Source organism: Pseudorasbora parva, chromosome 1 (genome assembly GCF_024679245.1).
Source record: "Pseudorasbora parva isolate DD20220531a chromosome 1, ASM2467924v1, whole genome shotgun sequence".
In the NCBI taxonomy this organism is placed as follows: domain Eukaryota; kingdom Metazoa; phylum Chordata; class Actinopteri; order Cypriniformes; family Gobionidae; genus Pseudorasbora; species Pseudorasbora parva.
In genome coordinates this window covers 23,351,147-23,363,528 of record NC_090172.1, presented here as the reverse complement: position 1 = coordinate 23,363,528, position 12,382 = coordinate 23,351,147, and the positions used below count along the sequence as shown (strand labels likewise).

Here is a 12,382-nt window from a genome sequence, read left to right as displayed (position 1 = left end):
CTGAAATCATGTTAATTTCAAATACTTATATCACTGACAACAGTAGTCCGGCCAGGATATTGTCATTTAAAAGTTGTTGTTGCAGCCCTCAACTGATGTTGATGTTGACTTGTTGTGTTTTGACCTGAAGCTCCGCCCTCCTCCTATCGACCAATCACAAAGTCAGTAGTGTTTGGGCATCCGGGTTGCCAGATCTGCTCTAGTTACCACAGCTGCAGATCTACAAACGTTCCTGCCGGATCCTGCAGACTATCTGGCAAAGTTTTGACCACAATGTTACATACACTTCCTTTAAAAATCATTATACCTATAAACGCCAGCAGGTCAAATTTACCCCTATATAATTGCTTTATTTTCACCCTGTGTTTGAGCGAGGTGTTGGCTTACTGCACAGTCACACAACACACATTCAAATTAAGATGTTTTAGCCTATTCATAAATCTTTAAACTTTGGATTAATTATACATTTTTGTTTTGCAATTTTTACTGTGTATTTGCTACTGTGTTACTATATTTATTTTTTTTATAGTACATTTTTTATTAAATGTTTTATTCTACATTAAAGTCAAATAATTGGGGATTCATTTTATTAGAAAGGGTTGTTGTTGTATTTAAACACACTGTTTCTGTGAAACAAAATGGCAATTAGCATGTACGGTCATAAATCATGTCAAAGTCAAGATTATATTTAACTGGCAAAGAATGTGTTGCATGTTTAGATCACATTTAGGAAGACATGCATATGCATGTGACATAAAGCTTTAGCATTTCAAAGCAAATTATAGACAAATCCTATATAATGAATATGCAAGGATTTTTCATCATGAAAACACCAACACACAGTAACGTAGTAGTCCTATGGGAGATGTACTCATGTATCCAGGCAAGAATCAATGTCAACTTTGCCCTTTGAGTTCCGTGGTAGGTTTAAGCTGTTTTTAAGCCCCATAGCCTCCTCACAAAATGCATGCACAGTTGCACACTTATAGAAACATGATTCCTTCCTCACTTAAAAGCATCATTGTATTAAATGAGAGGCAATGATGAAGCAAACACAATTTTCCAGGTGTAAAGGATATGCTCACCTCCACACTCTCATTCACTTCGATTCCTCCATCGTTGTCGTCGTCTAGCTGCTTGTGAATGTGCCGAAGCGCCTCTAAACTGAAGCGGTCGGCTTCGTTCACACATGGAGGGATGACTATCAAACACGGGTCTGTGGGAAGAGACACAAAATGAATCTTTGTACATGATTAATCTCAGCATTAAACGTCTGTTTTTCTACACAGTTCATTCCAAGTTTGTTGCACATCCAGACGGACCATTTATAATGAGAATTATTATGCCACTTTTCATGACTTAAATGCTTATATAGACAAGACTTCCTACTGCTGATTAATAAGTAATGTTATTACTCATCAAGTTTGTATCTAACAGTCTGTACGTGTGAGCATGTGCATGTCTGGGCATCTGTAGGGCTCTGTTTACAGTGGTGTGCTTTCACCGGTCTTGACACGCTTATTAGGTTGCAGGCTGTTGATATGGCAAATGGTGCTGGTATTCGGTTGGATCACATCCTGGCTCTTATTTAAGAGAAGATGTGTGAACGGCGACGAATCAATCCTGTTTTAAAAAGCTATTACTGGAAAAGAGCCTTGATTGGATGAAACAGCACAGATCACTGAGGAGCCCAGGAAAATGTTTCCAGGGACAGACGCATTAAACAGAAAAAATATGTATATAAATATAGGATGTTCTTCCTAAAATATAAAAGCAGCTGTATATTGCTTGTGTAAAAAAACAATATATACTATATGAGAAAAGCATGACATTATGCAAAAAATGCATTGTTTTATACTAAAGCCAAAGCAAATAATTAAAATATCAACTGAAAAATACAGACTTATTATTAAGATTTTTTACTCAACTGCATATTAAATCAATGTTATGTGCCTACTGTATGGGGCTATATTCAATTTAAATATATTTGTAAATGTATTGTAACATTTTTACATTATTCTACCCATTATTACAGCCAAGATATTTGTATGGGCCTAAATTGCTTTTAAATGTATTGGTAAATTTGTTGTAAAAATGTAATTCATTTTACTGTAGTTATTTGTAAATTGTACATTATTTGTAAAAGGTAAATAACAATTTTCTCAATAACATTGAAAAAAAAAAGTATTTCACAAGCCCATGGGAGCTATTTGTTCCCTTGTGAAACATAAGTACACTATAGCATATTTTTAAAAGAGTATGGAAATAATAAACATAAAGCAACATACTCAAGTGCAAACTTAATTTAATTACACTTAAAGGGACAGACATTATTTAAAATCTTCTTTTGTGTTCAGCAGAAGAAAGAAATTCATACAGGTTTGGAATGACATGAGGGTAAGTAAATGATGACATTTTTATTTTATTTTATTTATTAAAATTATTATTTTAGTTTTATTTTCCGGGTGAACTATCAATCTAATTCCATGTAATTTACAATTAAATTAAATGCATTATAGTTTACATTAAATGTAATTAGTTGCAGTGTTTTTTAACCCACTTAACTAGTACTTAAAGGGTTAATTTACTCAAAAATGAAATGAATGTCGTTAATGACTCACGCTAATGTCGTTCCACACCCGTAAGACCTCCGTTCATCTTCAGAACACAGTTTAAGATATTTTATATTTAGTCTGACAGCGTATCTAAGTGTATGCACGCTATACTGTCCATGTCCAGAAAGGCAATAAAAACATTATCAAAGTAGTCCATCTGTGACATCAGTTGGTTAGTTAGAATCTCTTGAAGTATCGAAAATACATTTTGGTCCAAAAATAACAAAAACTATGACTTTATTCAGTATTGTCTTCTCTTCCGCGTTTGTTTTCAAACCTCAAATAAAGATTCAAACAGTAATGAATCAGCGGATTGATTCATGATTCGGATCACATGTCAAACTGCTGAAATCACGTGACAATGGCGATCCGAATCATGAATCAATCCAGGCCTTACGGGTGTGGAACGACATTAGGTTGAGTCATTAATGACATAGATTTTATTTTTGGGTGAACTAACCCTTTAAGTACATCTTTATATGTAAAGTGACAAGGCAAATTTAACCCTTCACAAAAAAAATAGAAAATGCAAAATGCTCCTAAACAAAATTAAACAAAAGAAGGTCTTCTCTTAGTATTTGCATTACACCTTGCATGTGTTTCCCCATCTGAATGCATAATCATATTTGTGTGCCAGATGTCCTTGTCCATGCTCATTTCCATGTGTTTTTTTTTTTTTTTTTGCATAGAACTCACTTGTGCTGATGGGTGACATCACAGAAACACTGTAACAACAAGTAATGTCGAACCATTACAAATACTGTTTGTCAAACAGTGGGGTTCAAATTTATCTTTCAAATTTAAATGTATCTAAAAGTGTGTGGGATGTGGTATTTTGCAAACATGAAAACGATTGTAAAATGAATGAGAAATATTTCTGTCAAGTGACACAGATCATGTGAGTGTTAGTACGGACAGATTCTTGCTTCCATTTCCAAGTAGCCTACAAGACTAGCTACAAGACTACTAGCACCTTGGAGATGTTTCAGAACACATGGTAATCAGGTTGGAACAAAAGTTCACGCAGTTCGAGTGTATCCTTATTCGAGTGAATCCTTAAAAAAAGGATTAAAAATAGAAACATTTTCACTAGTCACCTACTTTTGGAGTCCACTGTATGTATCATTATAAAGGAATAAAAACAGAGCAATCTTTAGCAGCATTTTCAGATTAGCAAAGAGAACAAAAAAGACTGCTGATGATGTGCAGGTCACTTTTCATTCAAGAGACATTGTCGAACTCACTAACAATCCTCACCTAATCCGTACAGCATGTGGCAGGAAGTGACACGGTGAGGGGGTGAACAAATAAAACCAAGTAGCAAAAAATAGTTCTGAAGAACAAAATGAGTGAAATTAGGACACACAAAGCTATAAATAGATTTTTGTTTCCAGTTGTCAGGAAGTGGTTTATCTAAATGACAAAGAACAGTTACGGGCCTCCATGAGAAACACACACACACACACACACACAAACTTTTTAAATGACAGAGGCAGGAGACACGAGTTACAGATAAAAGATAAACCGCCACTTGCTAAGACTTTCTTTCCTGAAGGCAAGAGGAACGAAAGTCCTCAAACAATCTTCAAAGGCCACTTTTAACTTAAGCTACGAATGACATGCCACAGATCCCCATCTGATCAATTACTCTTCAGTCTATATTTAATGGTGAAGGAAATCAGTTGGAGCCCCACTGAAGAGTTTAAGAAAAACATGTTTTTTATATACCCATTCAAGAGTGACAATACATAAATATATCATAATATACTACATAAATACATATTTCTAATGCAGTGTACAGATTTCACAGTACAGTACGCTTCAAATGTCAGAAGTTGTGAATGGTATCAAAACACTGAACCGTACCACTTGTTTTTGGACCCTTCCGTTGGGGTATTTTTGTTGAAATCCGATGGCTCAGAAAGGCTTTCATTGAAACCAATGTCATTTCCTCTCTCAAGACCCAAAAGGTTTGACTAACTACAGTGGCTCTACAATCATTTTATGAAGCGACAAGAATAGTTTTTGTGTGCAAAAAAAACCTAAATAACGACATATAGTGATGCCCGGATTTCAAAACAAAGTTTTGAACGTTATGCATCAGTTTATCGTTTCATGATTCGGATCGCCAATGTCAGATGATTTTAGCAGTTTGACAGTTTGACATGCGATCCGAATCATGAATTGATACGCTGATTCTTAACCGTTTGAAACTTTGTTTTGAAATCGGCCCATAACTATACAAGTCATTGTTTTGTTTGTTTTTTGCGCACAAAAACGATTCTCTTTGCTTCATAAAATGATTGTAAAGCCACTGTAGTGAGATGGACTTTGTAAACGTCTTCTCTTTAGTGCCTTTATGGGTCTTGAGAGAGGAAATGACATTGGTGTCAATGAAGGCCTGTCTGAGACATCGGATTTCAACAAAAATATCTTAATTTGGGTTCCGAAAATGAACGGAGGTCTTACGGGTGTGGAACGACATTAGGGTAAGTCATTAATGACTGAATTTTCATTTTTGGGTGAATTAACCCTTTAAAGGGTTAGTTCACCCAAAAATGAAATTGATGTCATTAATTACTTACCCTAATGTCGTTCCACACCCGTAAGACCTCTGTTCATCTTCGGAACACAGTTAAAGATATTTTATATTTTAGTCCCAGAGCATATGCAGTCTGCGTACACTGTACTGTCCATCAATCAATGATTCGGATCGCCTGATTTCAGCAGTTTGGCAGTTTGACAAGTGATCCAAACTGCTGAAATCATGTGACATTGACGATCCGAATCATTGATCGATTCACTGATTCATGGCCATTTGAATCTTTATTTGAGGTTTGAAAACAAATGCGGAAGAGAAAACAATGCTGAATAAAACCGTAGTTTTTGTTATTTTTGGACCAAAATGTATTTTCGATGCTTCACAAGATTCTAATCAACCAACTGATGTCACATATGGACTACTTTGATGATGTTTTTTTTATTCCCTTTCTGGACATGGACAGTACAATGTGCATAGACTGCATATGCTCTGGGACTAAAATATAAAATATCTTTAACTGTGTTCTGAAGATGAACAGAGGTCTTACGTGGAACAACATTAGGGTGAGTCATTAATGACATCAATTTCATTTTTGGGTGAACTAACCCTTTAAGCTACTAATATGCACCTTTAGAAATAGATATGGGACAATCCACACAGGGATTCTGTCCTGCAAAAATTGAGCATTTGAAAATGCTTTCACAAGCGGATAAAATTGAAAATGCTGTTTTCACATTGTAATGTGGACTGTCAAATCAGAGGTATTTGGCAACAGTGATGTATGTTTAGTCATGTGATGCATATTTAACCAATAGATACGTATACGTTGTCTACCGCTATTGTGCCTGTTATGTGATATTCACTTTCTCACTAAAGTGAAAAGATATTTTACTTTGTACACTCCCAACCAACCACGCCTGAACTAGCTAATCAAGGTCTGCAGGATTACTAAAAAGCTACGGGTAGGTGAGTTTGATCAGGGTTGGAACTAAACTATGCAAGATCACGAGGGCCAGGGTTGCCCAGCCTTGCCCTAAAGGTACAATTTTTGCATATTGTTTTAGACAGTGCATGCCTCTCTGTCTAGATAATGATAGAGCTAAATGTTCAATAACTTATTTATATTTAGTTCAGAATGTAATCACACAACATTAACACAACCATTTTCAAAAGCAAGTTGTGGGCCCTTTTAATCTAACTGGTAATTACAGAATTGTGAGAGAGAAGCAACGTGAAAAGTAAATGCATACTGTGAGAGATCTGATATGTGCCTGGGACACTCGAATTACTGATGGATGTCTCTCTTGAACAGGAGCAAGCACACTGCTGAAACACACAGCTTCTCACTTTCATCGGCTTTCAGAGGAAGTATGTCAGGATAGAAACAATGTTTATGTGAGTTCACTCATTGCAGGAGAGAAAACAGAGGGAAAAAAACAAAGATAATTAAAAGTGATATAAGCACTCAAAGGAGTTTATGTGAAACCCAAGGGAAGCTGGTGGTGAGACTGTCTCTTACTGCACAATACCCAGACTGGGCCTCTCTAGAGACCGCAAGCTGAGAGGGTGAGAAGTCCAGTCAAACAAGAAATGTAATGAAATGGGACTTTCAGTATATATCACCTTGCTGCAAACATTACCTCAAAGATAGAGAGAACTCAGAGAGAAACAGAAATAGCTCATGTGTCTTTTCCAGCAGACATCTGCTTCGAGATGCTGTCATGGAACAGGGATAGTACCCGTTCTGGATCAGGGAGCTCTGTTCGTTTTGGATCTCCATCTTAGTCATGCTTCCAATATCTATAATATCAATTTACCTCACAAGATAACATACTTAAACAAACAAAATGAAACGTATTAGGCATCAAAAACGAGCACAGTGTAATGTATTATTGTAATAATTGTTTACATTGCAATTAAAAAACAGAAGTCACAACAGTTCTTAGGGGTGGCAGTGGCTCAGTGGTTCATGTAGGTTGTCTCCACACCGGAAAGTTGGTGGTTCAATCCCCGGTTCCACCTGACCTGAGGTGTCCATGAGCAAGACACCTAACCCCAGCTGCTCCTGATGAACTGGATGGAGCCTTGGCTGACACCGCCATCGGTGTATGAATGGGTGAATGTGAGGCAATATGTAAGGTGTTTTGGATGGCCATAGGACTGTTGAAAGTGCTATATAAAGGCATTTACTCATTCAATAACTTTTCTTCCATATTGTGGTGAAAAGTAAAAGTTTATTTTAATTTTTTTAAATGTAAGCCATGGATTTGGTTCTATCCATTGTTGTTGATTAGATGGAAACAGATCTGAATTGGCGAGCTTGAGGTTGACTGTTAGAAAGGGGTGGAGTTTAAGCACAATTCATTATTTGCATAAATAAGTTTGATAAAAAAAATTTTAAATGAAACAGTTCACAATTTTCATTTCTGAGTTTCATTTCCGAATTGACTTATTATTTAAGAAGGTATGACTTGCATAATGTTTCAAGATTTGTTTAAATCTTAGCTTTACATTATATATAACATAACAGTCTGATGACAATAAAAATATCACAAAAAGGATATTTTTTAATTGACAGCCAGATCATAAAAACATTTGATCAGATCATATCCCAGAATAGTTTTATGTAAAAATGTATTACAATATATTACATACAATATATCCCCCCCCCCCAAAAAAAAGAAACAGAACAGAAACCCAGTTTAATAACAGTTTTGATTTATGATGTTTAATGTTTGATCATCCCGCATGAGCATAAGCAATGCTTTTATCGCTTGTTTTTGCTTCTTGTCCAATGTTCTGATCCAAATTTTCTGAAGATACATAAAAGCACCCACTACAGTATAACAGTAAAACCATGGACTGCCGGAAGACAATATAATATAAAATGGAATGTTTCCATTGTACAAAAGGTTCTATAGAGGTAAAAAGTTCTATAGATTCTATAGATTAAACATGTTCTTCAAACTAAGAATTTTAAATTTAAAAAAAAAATAAGAACCGTTAACTAAAAGTTTCTTTAGGGAACTCAAAATGGTTCTTCAGTGTAGTTCATGCATGCAGACACTGCTCTGAATCTGCACAACAAAAAAGACCAAATTCCCTGTCATGCTAAGAGATATTGACCTAATTTTAGTTTTTTTCTAAATTTCAGAGCTTGTTTCAAAATAACAAGATTGCCAAACACAACAACAGTATAAAAACAGAAAGAAACTACATTCACCAAATCTGTTAAATCCCCATTGCTTCTGAGCCTCCATAAAAGGCATACTATTCCTCCACGGACAGGGCACCTATAATCCTCTGCTTATGATGTTGCATAAGGGTGTTAAAATAATTTTATTTCCTCAAAACCTGACAAGGCTCCACAATCCAGGAGTTCAGACTTCCAGAAAAGGAGACGGAGCTTATGCGCCATTACAGTAGGAATGTGCGGATTGAAGCTGAAACTCAAGACCTGGATGATATCCACCTAAGCAGAGAGACCGTTTTAATTAGAGCAGATACTTTTCTGTGATTGTATAAGCAGCACTGAAGATAGTGTGCGCACTAGCAGAGGAATGAGAGTAGTGCAAAGTCATGAGAGGGAGAACCACACATCATCCGTTGCAGATGATGTGTAGAGATATTAGTCGCACATAAAGACAGGACAACCAGTGAGGTCTAAGCAGTCAGTCAGTCACGTATAACTTTAGTCAAAAAGCCTAAGGGGTCATGACAAGTCGACCAAGGCCTGGTACTTTGATGGATAGATTTTTAAAGATTTTTGTTTGCCCTGCCAAACGTTTTTACCGAAAAAGATGATTTTAAAAGATACATTTTAGTAACAAACTTTATATGCACCAGAAATCCTTTCTTCACATGAAAAGAGTAACTGGTATTTAAATTTACAGTAACAGCTGGAAATGTATGCAAAATAATAGAATATGATGCAAAACATTACTGGTTGCTTATTAATTTTCAACAGATTTTTTATCTGCAGTACGTTAGCTACACAATGTTAATGTAGTGACATTTAAATAAGTACAATCTGCAACAACAATATTCAGTCTCTGAAAACATACTGTAAGATTCGCCCTATTCTTAGTGTTCAGTTCTGTATGAGTGTTTGTTGAAGTGTGTTACAGATGTGCGAACCGATGGTTTAGGCGTTGCTTGTGTTTGCAAGCATAAGAGGAAACCTGTAAAGGTCTCATTCAAAAATAAAATGGCAATCCTGTAGATTACATCCAAAACATACACAACGCCTGGTTAACATTGGTCTTTAATAAGAGCATTTGGTTATTGTGATATTTGCATTTAAGTTGGCATTAGATAAACAGCTCCAGTCAAACAGTTCTTCATAAGTCTGACTTTTCTCGAAATTGCATCATCATTGCTGATTTCAGTAACATCATGAATATTGTGAGTAGGCTACCCTCGAGTTCCTGTTTAAGAACTGCTACTTCCTGTTTGTTTGGAACCACTTCCTGCAAACTCTCCTACAGATTCTCTAGAATGCCACCAACGCAAATATGAGTTAAGCAATTATACAGGGAAATCTCTCACCTATGGAACAATATCTGCTATACTGCACTGGCACAATCAGAACTTACAAAATATAAACAGTTTCACTCCTTTTTGTTTTCCATTACTGCTTTACTAAAGGCTTCAATCCAGGAATTTCTTGTCAATTTTTCCCCAACAGAATATGGGCTTTATTTTCCAATTGTTTAAGAAATTCTGCCAGTCATTCAATGACTTCAACATCGCTCTGTATTTCTTAACAAATAAATGTTTGTGAGATTGAAAAGGTACAGATGGAGGTACAAAGGTACAGGTGCATTACAAGTAGCTGAAACATTATATTTCTATGAGAATGTGTCAGACTGCATGAGGGTGTGTTCACACTTGTACTTTGGTTTTCTTAGTTCGCTTGGTCCAGGCCAACAAAAAAAAAAATCTATAAATTTTGTCCTGGTCTGCTTAGTGTTCACTTTGGCATTTTGACACCAACCCTAAAGATACCGAACCTTAAGGCATATGGATATGTTAGGGATATGTAATATGATTAGTTGGCTTTTTTGACGTATATTTCACGACAGAACTTGTGAAATATACAAGTTAATATAGGGCTAAATGTGTTTATTGTATGTGCATATGTTGGTTGTTTGATCAGCTGAGAACATGGGAAGAGCTTATAAAATGTGTAAAGGAGTCAAAACAGCATTAGGAATCCCTCCATCACACACACACACACACACAGACACACACACACACACACACACACACACACACACACACACACACACACACACACACACACACACACACAAACTCTTTCAAATGTAAACATGAGTTCACAATGGGAATTAGCATTTATCATGTTCTATAGACCTGTATTGACGACACAGAAGGTAAAGACCAATTGGCCATCATTATATCATAACTTTTTTTTTACTTATGTGAGAATGAGACCCTTGTAGTCCCACTTAGACATTTCAAATGATACCAAACACGTATAATCCCGTATATAACTTGTTCACATTAGCCCATATAGTTTTTGGGTGCATTTCAACATATAGCAAGGAGAGATGAGGGAAGGTGAATGAAATTGAAATGGAATGGAATGAAAGTGATTTTGAGGCGATCTTTGGGTGATTGTCGTCTCGGATGGGGATACTAAATGCACTAGAGTGAGTTCAGATGTTAATTTCCTTTGTTTTATCTGAGTCGCCATCTCAATTCTTACAGTTTCTCCAATCTTACACATGCACATGCGTGAACCTGCATTATACCATCTATCTATCTTATAAGGATGAATATGAATGTAGTATGTTGCATCCATCATAATGGTAGATTGAATTTAATGTTAAAACTCAACTATAACATTTACAGTAATTCAGCATTATGACAGGACACACCTTGCTCACTGTGCAAAGAGATGACATCAGAGCATGATGGATTTAACCTTTGACCACATCTTAGGCGCCAGAGGAATAATTAAGCCTTCAGTCTATCCACAATCAATTAGCCAACAGAGTTCTAGCGGAAGTGCAGCACATAGCAACACAGCTACAGAATGTGTAACTCTAGTGGTTTGTGAAGCCAGATAAGCGGCCCTTGAGAACACACCTGTTTTTGGGGGGCCTGCAGAGCTGGATTACCACTAACCTCAAAGCATACACTGACTCATCTAGCACTTCAGCCCACTTTACCCACAATGGAATGTAAAATCTCAATAAAAGGTGGCCTGGTATAGCATTTCTCACTGACCACTGCTTTTGATAAGTGTGTGTGCGTGTGCGTATGCGTGTGCGTGCGTGTGTGTGTGTGTGTGTGTTTGTGACATAAGAGGACACAAATGTGTATAATGACATGGGTATGGCATAGGTATTACAAGGAGAGGGTGAAATATAAGGGCACTGGCCCTGTCCCCACTTTCCCCACGAAATGCTTATAAATCATACAGGAGGAGTTTTTTAAAGAAAGTAAAAATGCAGAATGTTTCCTGTGATGGTAGGTTTAGGCGTAGGGGCAGTGTAAGGGGATAGAAAATACAGTTTGAACAGTATAAAAACCATTACGCCTATGGAATGTCCCCATATGTCACAAAAACAAACGTGTGTGTGTGTGTGTGTGTGTGTGTGTGTGTGTGTGTGTGTGTGTGTGTGTGTGTGTGTGTGTGTGTGTGTGTGTGTGTGTGTGTGTGTGTGTGTGTGTGTGTGTGTGTGTGTGTGTGTGTGTGTATACATTAACACTACCATTTAAAACTTTGGAGTCTGACACTGAAAGTCTCCTTTGTTCACAGACACTGCAATTTATTTTATTTTTTAAAAAAACAGTAATACTGTCAAATATTATTACAGTTTAAAATATTTGTTTTATATTTTTATATATTTTTGCATGTAATTTATTTCTGTGATGGCAAAGCTAAAAAATTTTAGCATGATTACTCCAGTCTCCAGATATTCAGAAATCATCCTAAAATTATGGTTTGGTGCTCAAGAAACATTTATTATTATCAATGTTAACAGTTTTGCTGCTTAAAATTTTCGTGGAAAGTGTTTTTTTGTTTTTCAAGATTCTATGATTAAAGCAAAGAGACCATGTTTTACAAAAAAAAAAAAAAAAAAAACACTGTATGGTGGTGATGCCTGCTGCAAAGCTGTAAGAGAAGAAAATATTGTGCATTATCAGCTTATATTATACAAATGCCACTCCTGTAATAAAAACATAAGAAAAC

General features: G+C 36.2%; 1 protein-coding gene across 2 annotated transcripts in view; it reads right to left on the bottom strand.

The window, feature by feature from the left end:
* stim2b (stromal interaction molecule 2b) overlaps positions 1-12,382 on the bottom strand; it is a 70,452-nt gene that overhangs the window by 28,378 nt on the left and 29,692 nt on the right. For both annotated transcript variants that reach the window (XM_067437338.1, XM_067437339.1), the window contains one exon: positions 1,086-1,216. In XM_067437338.1, coding sequence (XP_067293439.1) covers positions 1,086-1,216 — 131 coding nt within the window. The remainder of the gene's footprint in view (positions 1-1,085; positions 1,217-12,382) is intronic.